This window comes from Chionomys nivalis, chromosome 18 (assembly GCF_950005125.1).
Source record: "Chionomys nivalis chromosome 18, mChiNiv1.1, whole genome shotgun sequence".
Taxonomy (NCBI): domain Eukaryota; kingdom Metazoa; phylum Chordata; class Mammalia; order Rodentia; family Cricetidae; genus Chionomys; species Chionomys nivalis.
This window is the reverse complement of record NC_080103.1, coordinates 42,693,354-42,711,378: the sequence shown is the minus strand read 5'-3', so window position 1 is coordinate 42,711,378 and position 18,025 is coordinate 42,693,354. Positions and strand designations below refer to the sequence as shown.

General features: G+C 39.2%; 1 protein-coding gene across 4 annotated transcripts in view; it reads left to right on the top strand.

The window, feature by feature from the left end:
- The window catches only part of Gstcd (glutathione S-transferase C-terminal domain containing), an 85,881-nt gene extending 68,290 nt beyond the window's left edge, over positions 1-17,591 (top strand). For all 4 annotated transcript variants that reach the window (XM_057793754.1, XM_057793753.1, XM_057793751.1 and 1 more), the window contains 7 exons: positions 6,982-7,097; positions 7,249-7,293; positions 8,834-8,962; positions 10,430-10,563; positions 12,450-12,480; positions 13,420-13,489; positions 16,869-17,591. In XM_057793754.1, the coding sequence (XP_057649737.1) occupies positions 6,982-7,097; positions 7,249-7,293; positions 8,834-8,962; positions 10,430-10,563; positions 12,450-12,480; positions 13,420-13,489; positions 16,869-17,005 (662 nt within the window). In that variant the 3' untranslated portion in view covers positions 17,006-17,591. The remainder of the gene's footprint in view (positions 1-6,981; positions 7,098-7,248; positions 7,294-8,833; positions 8,963-10,429; positions 10,564-12,449; positions 12,481-13,419; positions 13,490-16,868) is intronic.
- Positions 17,592-18,025: the final 434 nt, after the last annotated feature.

Below are 18,025 nucleotides of genomic sequence, written 5' to 3'. Positions count from 1 at the left end.
AAGTTCATTAAGGCAGAAACCATGCATTATACATGTTTGTATCTCCAGCATTTTTGAAACAGTTTTGTGCATGCTGTGCTGGTTGCCTGACTGTGTGTTGAGCAGTCTTTATGAAAGTGTCTCAGTCATTTAGAAAGTATAACGTGTCCTCTTTTGATATTATGAGTTTCCATGGACTTCTCCTGTCTTTTGTGGTAATAAATGTCAAATGTTCTAACAGTGTATGCGGTACAGTTACACCCATGAAGATACCATGACTCTGTAATGATTTCATAGTTTGGATCACAGGGTGTGTGGACAGGCATAGAGGTACGAGACAATTATAGGTACCCACTACTGGAAGAATATGCTCACTGGGTCTGTTTGGCTAGGAGGGTTAGTGATGCTAGCCTGAAAATGACTTCTTAACCAAAGAACCATTCAAAGTCTTAGCATCTCTGGCATGTTATCTCTGAAATGAAAGTGACTTCATACTGCTGCTTTCTTATTCTCTCACAAGAGTTTTCAGAAACTTTTCCTATCTAAGACACTTCCATAATTGATTTATTTTGCTGTTTCAACAAACACAATCAGAACATTGATACCTAACTTGCTTCATGCATAGAACCTGTGAAATTTAGCACACTGAATTGAAATGCAGTTTAAAGCACAATCAAGAAAAATCATTCATTTAAAAAAATTATTATCAAATATAAGAGAATCGATGTGGCTGGTGAAGTTTGATGGAGCTAGTACATGTGGATGCATCAGAAGTGTGGCTGGTTATTGAGGACCCCGTCAGTAAAGGCTTTGTTTCCCTACCAAAAAGTAAGGAATCTTATTACTTGATTTGTTTGTTTTTTTCTTAAGACAGAGAGACTTGGAGGTATTTAAACAAAGGAAAGAGGTATCTGAGTAGCTTTGAAGAGACTTAAGTAAGCACATCCAGGTGGAGCTCACTTTGATTAATTACTCTGCACAGCCAGAATGTCACACCTCAGGGAGCAACTGGGAAAGAAGGAAATGCCCCTAGGGAGTCCAGGAGATTCATGGTCTGCAGCTCCATGGTTCAAAGTGACCCAATGGGTTCCCTAGATCGAATCTGTTTTCTTAATTATATAGCTTAATGGCAATGAGTGTCATTTGAGGATGAATGCTCCAGAAAGTTGTATGAATAATCTCATACATTATCTATAATAAAAATGACCCAGGCTATCATTTTCAAAGAAAATCTTTAGTGCGTAACTCCAAGAATAATGGTACTCCTTATTCAAATAGAAATCGGCCTTAAGAAGGTCTAAGCACATTATATATTAAGTAAGGCCATGTTTTGTTTAGGATGCCAAGGTCAAAATCACCAGCAGTGTCCTTCCTCACCTGCCCCTTCTTACAATTTCAGATCTGCCTGATCTCCCCCCACCTCTCCACACATAGAGCCCTGGTTTTCAAGCACAAATGAGCTCACTGTGGTTTTCCACTGACTGAGCTGGATTGTTCTTAGCAGGTCTCCCTCAATTCATTCAGTCATAAATTTCTGTTCTAGGTCTCTATGAAGGCTTTTGATGGACCAGGTATTGTTTCATCATCAACATTCTTGCTAGATACCCTGGTAGGACCTTAAGGACAGACATTGTGACTTACATATTTTGAGAAGATCTGGCCTCAGCATAAGAGCAAATACTGGGCGTGCAATAAGTTATTGCTCCATGCAAGGTGATCATAGCTACCCTAGGAGGAAACCTGAGCTTCACTCGCTATTGCCCTATTCTACATGATAAAAGACTTTCGTTTTTCTTCCTAGCCTGAAGATACTTTTTTTCCTTTTTTATCATTTTTTCATATTTTTATTTAAAAATTTACTTTTCACTTTACATACCAACCCTACTTCCCCCTTCCTCCCCTTTTAGCTCCCCCCCACCCCCACTTCACAACCCCCATCCACTCCTCAGAGAGGGTAGCCTCCCTTAAAGTCTGGCATACCAATTTGAGGCAGAACCAAGGTCCCCCCCATATCAAGGCTAAGGCTAAGCAATGTATCCCACCATAGGGAATGGGCTCCAAAAAGCCAGTTCATGCACTTGGGATAGGTCCTGGTGCCGCTGCCCAACAGATTAAGCCACATACTGTCACCCTCATTCAGAGGGTCCCATGCAGGTTCCCCAGCTGTCAGTCCATAGTCCGTGAGCTCCAACTAGCTCGGGTCAGCTGACTGTGCTTTCCCCATCATGATCTTGACCTCCCTTATTCATATGATTTCTCCTCCCTCTCTTCAGCTGAACTCCAGGAGCTCAGCCCATGCTTGGCTGTGGGTCACTGCATCTGCTTCCATCAGTTACTGGATGTAGGTTCTATAATGACAATCAGGGTGGTCACTAGGTAAAGACTTTCTTAACACTACCTATAACCAAAGGTGCTCTGTTCTTCAGTTGTTTGACTGGCTTTCTAGAAGGGTGGTAAGCACCCATGTGATCTCTGTTGACTAAATTTTCTTTTTCTTTCTTGATTCTATAGTTTCTCAAGTAGAAGTGCTTTAGTTTTCAGTCTTTTTCTTCATATTAGTTATATTTTTTAATTCATACAATGTGACCATGCTGTAACTTAAAGAAATGCTTTAAGAACAAAACAACAAAGGATCCCTATTGAAGAACTTTAGTTTAGCCTGAGGGTTTTCTTAACATTCTTATATAAGCAAGTTATAACATGCAGGGTACATTGTTGCTTTGCACCAAGAAACAAAACATTGAGAACTGCCGGGACCCCAAAGAGTGTTCCAGGCCCAGTTAAACCTTTTGTTTCTTTTCTTGCTTTGGTTTTTTAACAAGTCTTCTCCTGGCCTAAAAACATTGTCTTCCTCACTTTGCAACAGGCAGAAAGCAGTCACATGGTTTAGATAATCTAATGCATCCTAATGTGAGTTAGACAAAGACTGCACTGCAGAAGAATCATGACATCATATATATTCAAATGTTCTCTGCTTGGATTTCTTTTTCGACTGCACTTTCATTTTTAGTTAAGCTAAAAGTAGATTGCAATTTTATATTGTAAATTGTTTTAGATACAAGGACACTGAATAAGAATACAAAGTAGGGTTTCATTTTTTAATTAGTACATACTCTAAAACACTATTTTTTACCTTGTTGAATACACTTGAGATCCTGTTTATGTTTCCAGGAACTTCATAATATTTATAAATCTGGAATGGGAAGAGAGAATGTTCTATTGGAGGCAGTTTCTCAAGTATCTAGGCATCTGGCTGCTTAACCGTGGATATTGTGTGAATCTAGCAGTCCCTCCACGTAAACACAAATCTGAGAAGCTCTCTGTCTTCACCTTTTGTTTCAGTGTAGATGTATTTACTTGCAAAGACAGTCGTAGGAAGGCAAGTCTTTTATCAGAGCTTGCTTTTGAAACAAACGTGAGGGAGTTAGACTGTTCTGAGTTTTTGATAGAACCACTTTATATGATTGCAGCTAGACACTCCATTTAATAATGTTTTTTTTTCTACAAAATAATAGAATTCCTTTGTACTTTGTCTTATGTAACTCCACAGATAGGGGAAAGACATAAGTGTGTGCTTGCTCTTTGCCTCGTTGTGGCCACTTAGCAGCAGTATTTGGGACTCTAGCCCTTAGACAGACCCTCAAAGTACATATTCTTGTGTACTATATTGTATTCTGACTTTACTGTTCTTCTCCTTTATTCTTATTTCAGTTGTGTGTGTGTGCATGCATGTATGTTTCATGGAGTGCACATGGAGAAGTCAGAGAACAGCATGTAGAACATAGTTGCTTCTTTTCACCATGTGGGTCACAAGATAAACTCAGCCTTGGAGGCAAGCATCTTTACCACCAAGCCATCTTACCTACCTTCATCTCCCATATTTTTGTTGTTGTTGTTTTGTTTTGCTTTTTTTTTTGAGACAGGATTCCACTGTAGCTTTGGAGCCTGTCCTGGAACTAGCTCTTGTAGTCCAGGCTGGCCTAGAACTTACAGAGATCTGACTGCCTCTGTCTCCCGAGTGCTGGGATTAAAGGCGTGCGCCACCACCGCCTGGCCATCTCCCATATTCTTAGTCTGTTGTTCCAAATTAAACCTTCATGCCACAGAAAGCATAAGACAAACTGGGATGGTGAGGTGGAGCAAGCAGGAGTGCGCTCCCTCACATGTTGTGAGCTGTTAATGGGAGAAGCTACAGGGTGGATGGTGTGGAGTCTGCCATGGTGTTGATGCTCTTTGTAGCAGGTGTAACTAGTGGGCGGTCAGAAGTCATTGGGGTTATTGCTCCAGATGGTATGTGCTAGTCTCCTGGTAAGTTCTAAAACAGAAAAGCTATTATAAAAGTCTGGGTCTGGGCCAGCAAGATGGTTCAGCCAGGAAAGCTGCTTGCTGCCAAGCCTGATGACCTGAGTTCTAGCCCTAACACCCACATGGTAAATAAAGTGAGAGAACTGACTCCTGAGCAAGTTGTCTTCTGACCTCTACACACATTCCATAGCATAAGCATGCAGACACATACGGTAAACCAATCAATGAGTGAATCCGTTTTGTTGCTGTAGAAGCCCACCCAACCCTAATGTCGGGAGCATCATGCCTCACCACTGAAATCTGTAATGTACTGTGGACCCTAAAAACAGCTAGTGTTGTCGTGGATGGACCTTGAGCCTCTTGTTTTCTTCATAAGTAACCTACCTGCCTTAGGTATTTTGTTGCAATAATGAAACTAATGCAGAAGTGTTCACTGATAAATTGTTTCAGTTGTGCTTTGTGCTTGCAAATTATCCTGATAAAAGCTCAGGTGGTTTTCATGAAGAGGAAACTACAGGGACTCATTTATTCCGTGTAGAAATGGTTATAATTACATTATTGGAGGGAATGAGTATTCTTTTAGAATACAAAGCCACATTAAACTCTCTTTACAAATGAGATAACTAGGCTGATTTTCAAACTCTTAATGTTTGAAATTCAGGTTAGACATGATAAATGATTGAGAATGTGTAAAAATTCAGCCATGTAATAGCAATTATATTATTGAATGCTGAATTGAACATAGGTTATTAAAACCATAGTTTATACATAACCAGTGTAATACTGTGTGCCATTAAAGTATATGCTTAGACAAATGCACTGACATAAAAAGATGTCTGTAATATAACATTTTGAATATGGGTAGAAAGTTAAGGATTAGAGATAGAGTATATGCATGTCAATGTTACTTTTGAAATTGAATATTATAGTTTTCTTCTTTCTAATAAAATATTCCTAGTTTTTAAATTTAATTTAGTATTACAAGGAGGAAGGAAAATGGGAAAGAGAAAAAAGAGAAAAATATTTTTAATCTTAAATTGGAGCAAGAAAGTCTTGCTATCTTTGCATATTTTTTATCAAACTGAAGGAATGTGTTTTATACCTAAGACAGACAATGATGCCATTCATCTTTCTAAGGATGTTTTGGGAATGCTACAAGTGGGCTTTTGAAAGGCAAATTACAATGATCTCATGCTGCTGCCCAGAGCATTTCATACGTGGAAATACCCATCTTTAGTCCCTAATTGCATTAAATTTCTATGTCTGACTCATGAGGAAAGGAAGCTTTGATGTGGGAGAAAGAAAGTCATTTTCCCTCTGAATACAGCAACCCTGATACAGTTCTGACTGTGTGACACCTGTGCTTCCTGGTTTCTCAGGGTCCCACGGAAAGAAAGGGGGTTAGAGGATATACAGAAATAACTAAACTGTTCTTATAACTCTGTAAGGAAATGGAAGCAGTGCTGAAGTTGGCAGTCTTTTACAGTTTATCTCTGGGAGCAATGGAGGACTAGAATATTTTTTTTTCTTCATGTATTCAGATTGATTTAACCTTTATGGTTCTGGATTTTATTTTTCAGATATTACTTGTACTCTTTAGGGAAAACTGTCTTCATTGAAAGAAAAGTTGCATAGTGAATGTGTTAGTTACTTTCCTGTTGCAATGATAAAATTCCAGGACTAAAAGCAAGTTATAGAAGAAACAGTTTATTTTTGCTTTTGGCTCCAGAGGGCAAGGCCGCCATGGTTGGGAGAGCAGGCAGCAGGAACAGGAAACAGATTTCTCACATTTCCATCAGCAGAGATGAAGCAGAGATGATGGCAGACGTGGAGTAAAGCTGTAAACCCTAAAAAGTCTCCCCTACCTCCCAGTGATGTACTTTAGCAAGCTCCCCGAACCCCAGATGTTCTATAACTTCTCCAAACAGCTCTACCAACTGGGGTCAGACATTCAAGTACATATTAATTAAAATAATATAATCAAAATGTAGTTGTTTGCTTTATTCTTTGGGCTCATTACTCTTTGGGGGTCCTACCACCCAGCTCCCAAATAAATACACAGAGAGATTTATTATTACTTATAAATGCCCAACCTTAGCTTGGCTTTTTGCTAGCCAGCTTTTCTTTAATCATTCCGTCTACCTTTTGCCTCTGGGCTTACTTCTGTATATCTTACTTTAACTCTTACTCCGCAGCTGGCTGTATGCCTGGGTGGCTAACCCCTGGAGTCGTCCTCCTCCTCTCGTTCCTTGATCCTTTTCTCTCTTTTTCTCCTTCTATTTATCCTCTTTGCCTGCCAGCCCCACCCGTCCTTTCTCCTGCCTTTGCTACTGGCCATTCAGTTCTTTACTAGACCAATCAGGTGTTCTAGGCAGGCAAAGTAACACAGCTTCACAGAGTTAAACAAATGCAACTTAAGAGAATGCAACACATCTTTGTATCATTAAATAAATGTTCCACAGCCTAAATAGATATGGCGCATTATAAATAATATTCTACAACATCAAAATTAGAGCTAGTCTCTGGGTTCTACTTTTCTACTCACAGTAATTACATGAAATCTGTACTTCATTCTTTGATGGGTGTATATGTATACATGTGGACATATGCACATAGAACACCCTTCTCTATATTTATCTCTATTCTGACTAATTGGTCCCTCATAATGCTGTTTTCTTCATCTCTTATCTTCCACAGGCAAAATGTCCACTGACCGAGCTTTAAGGAAGCAGCAGCAGTTAAACAACCTTGTTTACATGGTGCTAAATCAAGCCAAACCTGGTGACAGAATTGTGGATTTCTGCAGTGGCGGGGTATCATGTCTCCTTTATCCTTTAGCCTTTCCAAGATCATGAGACCTTGCTACATTACATTCAAGGTCATGATTTTATCTGGTAAGATCATTGTCTAACAATGAACAAAAGCCATGGGAACCAAAGTTATTTCTCTTGTTTTACTTCGCAGGGCCATGTTGGGATTGTTCTCGCACATATGCTGTCATCCTGCCAGGTAAGGGCGGAGAAGAGACCAAGTGGAGCAGTTCAGGGCCATGCCCGGCCTCAGCTCAGCTCTTTGCACTGCTAGTTATCTGCCATCAATATGTGGCACATACTTTGCCTGGAAGTAAACTCCTGAGATCAGAATCTTAATGGGAACAAAAGGAAAATATGACCACAGTAGAGTTAGCAATATTTTAAAGTATGTGTGTTTAGTAAAACAGATACTTTTCCATTATTGAATAAAACAAATACAATAAAGCTAATTTAATTTTCTTTTTTTTTTTTTTTTTTTTGCTTTTTTCGAGACAGGGTTTCTCTGTGGTTTTGGAGCCTGTCATAGACCAGGCTGGTCTCGAACTCACAGAGATCTGCCTGCCTCTGCCTCCCAAGTGCTGGGATTAAAGGCATGCACCACCACCGCCCGGCTCTAATTTAATTTTCAACACAAATCTGGAGCAGAGTGTACACTCTGCAGTCACTGTGACTACGATGAGAAGAAAATTTAGAGCTGGTAGAAAAATGACTGGCGCGGTGTCTGTTGTTTTCTTAGAGCAGTGCTTCTCAACCTGTGGGTCACAACCCCTTTGACAATCCTCTGTCTCCAAAAGTATTCCTGTTATAACAATAGCAAAATTACAGTTATGAAGTAGCAACAAAATAATCTTATGGTTGGGGGGTCACCACAACATGAGGAATTGTATTAATTAAAGGGTTGCAGAATTAGGAAGGTTGAGAACCACTGCCTTAGAGAATAAAAGCAAAATAAATAAAAGTTTGAGGAGAAGAGGCAATTCCTGTTGTAGTAGTGAGGAAAAGCTCACAGAGCAGGGTCCTGAGATGGCAGGATGGAGGTGGGGCATCTTTTCCTCTTTCTAATAATTCTCCAGGAAACTTGGGTAGATTGACCTGAAAATCGGCTTCTGCTGGATAAAACCAGAAGGTTTTTAATATCAACTGTACAGCAAGTGTTTTATGTAAAGTGATATAGTATTTTTGTATAAAGCATGCATAAAAAAATATAATAATAACAATATCTTAATTTTACCTCTGATTACCGGTGGAGGCTCCTTCTACCTTTGGCCTCACTGCACCAATCCAAGCTATTTACTGCAATTTTTGGAACCTTGTTTTATCCTAAGTACAGGATACGGCCTCCCATTATTTCTTCCACCTTGTCTCCAGCCTTTCCACCCTTACCCCTCTCCCACTCTCTTTGTTACCACACACTGTGCCAAACTGCTTTCTTGGCTCTTCAAATACTGACATACCGTACTCCTCAGGCCAAGCTGTTCTTTAGCTAATTTCTGTTCATCTCAGGCCTCCATTAATATCTGCCTTAGTCATCATCTTTAACTGAATATGTAAAACACTGCTATTTCTTTCTTTCACTTTTATCATTACATTGTTCATTTCTGTGTCGGGTCTGTCATACAGGATAGAGGATAGTAAATACATTCTGCATGATCAGTAAGATGTGAAATACAGTGATAATGCTCAGCACTAATGTCTGAATTGTGTTACTGAGTATACTTTTTCTGCATAAAATCTAGGTTATATTAATAGAAAACAAAGAATTATCATTGATCCGTGCTAAGAAGAGAAGTGACGAACTAGGCTTAAGCAATATATGGTTCATTCAAGCAAATATGGAGTATTTTACAGGAATGTTTAACATCGGGGTAAGTAGTCCATAATTTCAATTTCTCTTATTAGTTAAATAATAATTTTATTCTTTAGACTAACTAAAGAAAATAATTTTGTATTCTTTCCTAAACAAAGACATGTATAGCTTTTTATAATGTACCTATAGAGTAACAAGACTCCACTCACAGCCCTTTCCCGTTATCTATAATTAGTCGTTAAAATCAAAACCAGTATCAATAAAATGGTAGCTTATAATAATGAAATGCTTGTTTTGAAGGGAAAATACAAATAATTCACGACTAACAATGGTTCTGTTTATTTATTCATTCAGTTTTTGACTTTATGGTGGTGCAAAGGTAATAGACATTCAGTGAGCATCATGTCTGAAACTTGAACCTGGGCTAACAATACCAGAACCTGCTCCTTGGAGAAGACAGATTCTCCCTCCCTTAGCAGCCATGATTCCCTGTAGCTCTTCATCTAGTAGGGACATGTGAGGTTCTCCCCATCCATGTTTGTGCTCATTCCATAGATCTTGCTTAGGAGACCACGGAGTTAAGATTTCATGGGTGCAGCATGGGTATAATTAGAGCACACTGCCTCACAGCAGCCTGCCCTCCTCTGGCTCTCACAGCATTTCCACCCGTCTTCGCAGTGTTCCCAGAGCCTCAGGTAGTGTTGTAGATACATCAGTTGGATTTGGACACTCAGTTGTTCTTGACTGTTTGACTAAAGGTTACTGCCTGTAACTCCAAGATCTGACACCCTCACACAGACATACATGCAGGCAAAATACCAATGCACATAAAATAAAAATAAATTAAAAAACAAAAAAAAATTAAAAGTATCTAGACTGGAGAAGCATGATTAGATTCTGCCTCAGTTTTGAGTTAGACTACATCATAGGTGCTAGTGGTATTAGTGGTATGTTTGATTGTCTGTGCATTAACAGCATTTGTAATCACTGACCCTCCCTACCTTGTGTAATTAAAACCTACAGAATAGCATTAATCTAGTTTATCATTCTGTCTTTAATTACATTCCATTATCAACAAATGGCTACTTAGAAACATGGTGTGCTACCAAAAAAACAAAAACAAAACAAAAAAACAAAACAAAAAAAAAAAACGGTTTTTTTCCCAGTATTTTCTATTTATCTTTTTTTCATTTTGGATTTTTGAGATATTATTATTGGCTCATAAATTTGATATTTGAAATACTTTGTCCATTGCTTTTTTTTTTTTTTAAATCAATGCTCCCCGTTATTTTTTCATGAATGCTTTTTCATGTTGCTCAGTAATACCCTTTGGCTTGCCGTTGAATCCTTTGACAAACCTTTAGTAGTATTTAGGTGCATGTTGCTTTCTGCTCTAAGATGTTCCACTCATCTTGGTTATCTCTTGCTCCGTGTGTCTGTTTCTCCTGAGTTGAGCTCAGATTCCTTTTAAGTACTCAGAATTCAGCTCAGAAGCCGAGTGCTGACGTCTGGTTCTGCTCTCTAGGTGGCGCTGCATGCTTGTGGAGTGGCGACAGACATGGTGATTGAGCACTGTATCCAGACACGGGCTTCTTTCATCACCTGCCCTTGCTGTTACGGCTTCATTCAGAACACATCCAAGTTTAATTTCCCAAAAAGGTGAAGTTTAACCTTTTACCTAAGACACCGATGTGGGAGTGAGTTGTTTAGTAAAGATGCAGCAAAATCGGGCAGTGGTGATGCACGCCTTTAATTCCAGCACTCGGGAGGCAGAAGCAGGACGATCTCTTTGAGTTTGAGGCCAGCCTGGACTATAAAGCGAGTTCCAGGACAACCAGGGCTACACAGAGAAACCCTGTTTCGAAAAGACAAAATTAAATAAATAAATAAATAAATAAATAAAGTTGCAGTGAGATTTGAATTTGAGATTGTTTACCTTTTCCATATGTGGCAGGTGTTGTTTGTGATCAGGATTAGGATGAGTGGCTCTCCTCTGTCTGTCCCTGCCTTTTCTTCCAGGTCAAGTTAGAAGCAAGTCTGTTTAGGAGCCAGTTCAGTAGAAGTCTGCTGGCTTCCACACTTCCCTGTGTTCTTCTAAGTGAAATCAGAATCACCCTTGTAGGAGACAGTGGAGTGTAATGGCCAAGTGTTTAGAGTCTAGAAACATACTGACCTGTTACAGTATGCTTATCACTCTATAAGGTATTTAACTTCAGAGAAGTTACTTTGCTGTTTTCCTGTGTTTTCTCATAGACAAAGTGAGGTTGTAATAGGACCTACTGCAAGGGCTTTGGTGAGCCCTTAATAACAGTACTGAGAAGTGGCCAAGAGGCCAAATGCATGCCTATAATTCTGATACTTTGGAAACTAAAGTAGGAGGATTGCCTCAGGTTCAAAACCAGCCTAGGCACAGATTAAGACTCTCTCTCTATAAATCAAACAATGGAAAGAATAAGAGAGCATAGGGTAAGTCCTCCATAAATGTGAACTGTTGCTAATACTTACATGACATCCATAGTGTCTCCAGGATGGCTCAGAGGATGAAAGCACCTGCCAACTAAATCAGACAACCTGAGCTTGATCCCCCCTAGACCCCCTGACCTCCACACATGCCATGACATTTGTACCCACCCACCTACACACACACGTGCACAAAAAGTAAATAAACAAAAATATAGGGTATTATTTTAAAGTAATAATAAATAGTATTCATGGGTGTTAATTAGATTTAATAGCCATCTTTATGATTCTTCTTATCCCACATAGAAGAGGCGGAAATTTTAATTCTCACCACTTATATTGGAAGACAACCGTGTATGGCATTTTACTCTCTGGTTCATAGTTATTGATACTCAGAAGCTAAATATATCAGTGTGGTAACTTCTGCCCTATGTCCAAAAAAAAAAAAAAAAAAAACCCAAAAACTTCTCAGGACACAAAATCAGCCACACACTGCTTCTAGAAACCTCAGAAATTTTTCATTAGAATTTACTTAGACTTTAACAGTATGAAACAAATCTTTTTTTTTCTTATTTTGCTCTTGCCACAATTCACAAATAAACTAAAGGAAGCACTGAATGATAGAGAGACAGAGGATATTTATGTATGTAAATTTATTTACATGTCTATAATTTGAGGCCTATTGAACAGTTAAAACCTGATAAAATGTGTTATTTTTACAGTGCATGTAAGAAATATGTAAGTCTAAGAGGTATGTAAGAATATTAATTTGACCTGATCAGATTTATATCCTAGTTTTACTGATTTAAAAATCTCAATTCCGTGTCACCCTTTTTATAGCCTTGTGGCTTTACTTTCATTTTGCTCTGTGTCCTTGGAGCTATTTAGAACATTCATTTCTTTGTGGATGAGAACTAATCCACCAAAGGTAGAGGTATAAACTTATAGTCTGTTGTTTCTAAATTATGTAAAAGCACAAATTATTTTTACTTGATACTAATGAAGTTAATATATTACAGGCCTAATCTTAATGAGTTATTTGACCTTTAAAGTGGTAACTAACTCCTTTTTGTTTCCTATTCTAGTGAAAAATTCAAGAAAACTTTATCATACAAGGTAACCTCATTAAAAACATCTAGATATCCTGTGAATATACTTTGTTTGTGCGATTAGGGTTTTGTTGTTTTATCTGAGACAGGCTCTCACCCTGTGTCCTGGAACTCATTATTTGCCCAAGCTGGCCTTAAATTCATGGCAGCCCTCTTGCCTCCGTCTCCTGAGTGCTGGGATTATATACATGAACCAGTGTATACAACTTTTCATCCTTCATATTTTTTCCATCCCAAATTTTGTCTTATATAATCAGATATATTGAATTACTTTAAACTATCTAGTATGGCTTGGGGAGCAGAGAAAATGTAGAGCTCAATAAAAATCAATAAAAAAAAGTTTCAGATCCACATTAATTCTCTGAGTAGAGAATTACTTTTGGAAAGAATCTGAGATTCCCCCGCCCTTACATACAAGTTAACAAGTTAGCTGGCGTGGTAAATGCTGACAGAGTTAAGAGATTCCTGTCAGGGACCAAAGACAGCTGTTGCTTGTAACTGTAGCAGCAGCCAGAGTCCCATCATCCTCATGCTGACTTCCCAGGAAGTGGACCACTCTTGCTTTTAGAGGGAAACTATTTTCAAGGCTGTTCCCTCTAATGGCATGCTGGAAAGATAATCCGGAATGGAGGGAAACTTTTCTATAAAATGTCAGGTATTGTTGGCTCTGCTGGCCACATCCAGATCCCACATATTCCCCATTGCCCCTGCCATTTATATTATTTTTTTTGTTGTTGTTCTTAGGTTCTTGCTTACAGAAACCCAAGAAACGTGTGGAGACATCTCCCAAAAGTCGTGATTGTTTTGAGTCACTAATCTGAGTAGAGCAGTTCCATCTTTCTGAATATCACCATTAATGACTGTTCAGTAACATGACATATATAGTCTAAGAAGTAATATTTGAGCTAACTGGAATAAACCTACATTCTTTTCATGCTCCTTTTAGGAACACATGATTCTGTGCAGATTTGCAGATCAGACAGCTGTCCAGCTTCCACCCCAGAGAAGACTCATAGGTATGTGTTCTCACCAAACAGCTGCTGGGGAGAGTGTGCTCAGCATGCCTGGTCTATTTGGGGAAAATCTGTCCACTTGTCATTCAGAAAGCTTGTTCTTCCAGGAACTATAATGCGCACTAACAGGACTTGATAACAGCGTGACACATCTTGGTTGGCATCCATCTTTTACCCCATTTCTGTGACGTACACTGAATAGATTTCATAGGAAATCTTTCTTACTGTTTAGAACTTCAGAATCTACCCAAAGTCACAAAGAAAATGATGAAACTGTAAATGTCCACTTCATATGCCAAAGCTGATTCAGTAAGAATGTATAAAGAAAGAAACTGTCTTTCCTAAAGAAACATTTTTTTACACATATATATTCAGCATTTACAGCATTGAACATTACTCAGGTTAAAGGACCACAGAACCATTCCAAGTAATAGTGTTTAGAAGAATTATATCAATTGTTATCACACACTAATCACTGGAAATAAGTGAGATAGACACAATGATTTACATTTTACTATGACAGGAATAAGACTCTTCATCTGACAGATGCTAGAGTTGCACCACAACCTCAGATTGTTTGCTTCTAGACACAGAGCTCTTGTTCACTTCTGCAATACAGCTTCCTTAAAACAGAAATTAAGATAAACTGGTGGGGATTAAATCACATCTTATTTTTTTTTTCTTAGAAATCCCACATTGGCCACTATCATACACTCTAAAATTCCAACATAACCTACATTTTACGTGTGTACATGAATAGATTGTTGTTTCTTTGAGCCCAACTGAAGTAGTTAGTTTATACTCGGGAAGATATTATATGGTAAATACTTTTAAGTTCTAAAGTCGGTGCTCACACTAGGAAAGGCACTGAGACCTGCAGCTAAGGGACCTCCCTTCCCGTTCTCACTGTGCCCAGAACTTCTGTCTCTTGCCGAGAGCCTTTCATTTTCTTTCCTCTTTTCCTATTCTTCCTTCTGATTTTTAAATCAGTATAATGTATACTTATTATAACTACACCAGATGTGTTTCTTAGTTTTGCAGTCTTAGTCTTTACAATCAATGGAAATTGATTTGGTCCACAGTTCTAGAGATCAGGGGGTTAAATCTGATGGGTGTCTTCTTGAGCAGAATCATAACATTTGTAGAAGGTATCAAATGCCAAAGGAAAAAAACAGACCAGCAGTGAGTGAGTGAGCACAAGGGAGAGCACCAGCAATGGAAGGGAAGGCTTCCCTGAGACTGGACCGCACTTGTCCCTTTGGAAGGAACTCACACTCACAATAATGAGCCCACCCTGCAGTAACAGCCTGCATCCACTCATACGGATGGCCAGTTGTGGCTCCATGAGACTCACATCCTAGCACAGTTGCAGTGAGGAGTAAGCTTCCAGAGTGTGCTTTTTGGGGAACACATTCAAACCATAGAGATCAATAGTGTCATGATTGGTACAGTGGGCAGATGTGTCCATGGGCAGTGTGAGGTTTTTTTTTTATTTTTTTTTTTTTTTTTTTTTTTTTTTGGTTTTTTGAGACAGGGTTTCCCTGTGGTTTTGGAGCCTGTCCTGGAACTAGCTCTGTAGACCAGGCTGGTCTCGAACTCACAGAGATCCGCCTGCCTCTGCCTCCCAAGTGCTGGGATTAAAGGCGTGCGCCACCTCCGCCCGGCGGGCAGTGTGAGTTTTAAGTGTCAAGCGAGAGCAATGCTAGGATTGGGGCAGAAGCATACCTGGCAAGATTACTGAAGGAAGGGCAGGGGTTCAGACCGAGTCGGTCTGTCACAGATCTTGCCACTTCCACTTAATGAACATTTTTGGAAACTTGTCAACCGCCAAAAGGTAGGTTGCCAACAACTGAATTTCAGTTGTATTGACACTTAACATGGGAAAATATGAGATTCTTCTACAAGATGAAAAAGGGGAAATTAACTGTACTGGGATTGAAGCCAAGAGTCAGTGAGCTGCCTTGTAAACCCAGGGTGGGTCCTGAAGGAATGCAGAGCATCCCGTTCTGATGGGGAATGTTTCATTTTAACTGAGAAGTCGCTGAGGAAGCATTCGCACACATCTTTAAGGAAGAAAATATCTTAAGAGAAGAAAGAACCCAGCCATCTACCTGCTGGGGCGGAGGAATGGAACTCTAGATCCCTCTTTGTATGGGTTTCTCGCCCACTTAATCTTCACACTCTGACTCCTTTTAAGGACGTGTGTAGTACCAACCTCGTGACTCTGAGACTCTCGTTCATTCTTCCTTGCTAATTTCATCTTTTGTTTTGTCTGTGAGAGTATCACTTTTTCCACGAGCGGTTTTCTGTGTCAGTGATGTGTGCTCACTGCTGATGTGACATCAGTTACTCCGGCTAAGCTACCGTATCGTGAAAGCATGTCTGAGCACTACTGTAATTACTGGAGGAGGTGGAAGGACTGAGACTCCGCAGTCAGTAACCTCCTTCAGGAAAATGAGAACTTTAGATGCTGAATGTAGAACAGTTCGGATTAGAAAAGCAAGTAGTGGTTTAGTACAGAAAGCCTCAAGTCATGTTTTTCTAATCTATTTTTGGAATTTTAAATTTGTACTCCAAAGGAAAACAGATAAGCTGCTTGCTTGCCAGTGAGGTTTCCTCTTTTGCTTCTCAAACTTTGCAAAGGAAATAGAAAACCAGTACCTTAATGAGGTGAGGTCTGAAAATGAGGATAATTACACTCAGCACTGATTTCTGCCTGAAATATCTAGCACACGGTTAAGACATTCTCAGAACTTCACACTTCTTATTTCTTCATAGCCCTGTAAAACTCCTGGCAGAAACATGACACGTGTTTCAGATGGGCCTTTGTCAGTATATTACTTTAGGTAATATACTGAATTATATTTAATATAATATATTATTCTGCATTTATAGCATTTATATGCATTCTGCATTTTGATCCTATAAAATGGATTTTGACCAAAGTATAAAGTAGAATGGATAGTTGCAATTTGAGATATACTTATCAATACATTTTTAAAAGTTAGCCTTCTGGCCAGCAGTCATGGTGCATACCTTTAATCCCAGCACTTGGGAGATAGAGGCAGGTGGATCTCTGAGTTCAGGATCTCTGAGTTCTACAGAGCAAGTACTGGGACAGTCAGAACTGTTACACAGAGAAACCCTATCTTGAAAAAACAAAATAATAATAATAATAATAATAAAAGGAAAATATTCATCAAGCTTGATCTGTGAAGTGTGTCTTCACACTGGTCAGAAGCTAAGCCTAAAGTAAACTGTACTTAGGGAACACAGCCTTTTCCACAGTACTGATGGATGTTGTCATTAAAGATTCCTGTGTGTGCACGGGAATACATTGCTAGTAAAGGTGTCTCAAGATGCATTTTTTTTTTTGTTTCAGGGAAGCAGTGCATGTGCCTGGTGGATATGGACCGTGCAACCGCAGCAGAAGAACACAGCTACTCTGTTCAAGTGATATCTATGGAGCCAGAGAGCTGCTCTCCCAAAAATAACATGATCGTGGGTGTCCCCACTTAGAATGAGGCTCTCAGTTTTGATGTTTTGCCACTGGCTTCCTGATGAAAGCCCAGGGCATGCAGGGAGTTCTTGGTGTCTTAGTGGAAGCAGCATTGACCATCTTGAGCCTGTCCAAACTTGCAGGGAATCTTGGAAGAAGGACACTTACTGTGTGTGCAGGAGGGTGACAGGTTGCCTGGAGGAAATGCCCTGAAGCCTCAGCTGCCAGAAGAATCACTCTCACTGGCCAAGTTTCCATCAGCAGAACCATTTCCTTACACTTTTTCTTGATTGTGTCAGTGGGGTATTCAAACTAAGTTATGTCCTTGAAGCCTTCATTTTATAATCTTCACACTTGGCAATCAAAACTAAACTGAAAGGTGGTTGTGGTTTTTATAGTTTTAAAAAACAGTGTACCTTTTTATAATTTTTTAAAATCTAGAATGGTTAATATGGTATGGTGTGACATCTTTAATCTGAGGTTGGTTGAATTTGTATATCATGAAGTATACTTTTAAATGTATGTCCCATAAATTATCAGATGAGATTATTACTGGTTCAGACACTTCATGTGAAAATTATAAGTCAGTTGCACTAAATTATATATTATGAGTAAAATTTAGATATTTTTTGGTTTTTTTTTTTGGTTTGGTGTTTTTTTTTGAGACAGGGTTTTTCTCTGAATGTAGCTTTGGAGCCTGTCCTGGAACTAGCTCTTGTAGACCTGGCTGGCCTCGAACTCATAGACATCTTCCTGCCTCTGCTTCCTGAGTGCTGGGATTTTAAAGGCGTGCACCACTGCCACCCAGCTAGATATAAATTTTTATTTTATTATTTATTTTGGTTTTTTTTTTTTTTTTTTTTTTTTTTTTTTTTTTTTTTTTGGTTTTTCGAGACAGGGTTTCTCTGTGGTTTTGGAGGCTGTCCTGGAACTAGCTCTGTAGACCAGGCTGGTCTCGAACTCACAGAGATCCGCCTGTCTCTGCCTCCCAAGTGCTGGGATTAAAGGCGTGCACCAACTCCGCCCGGCTTATAAATTTT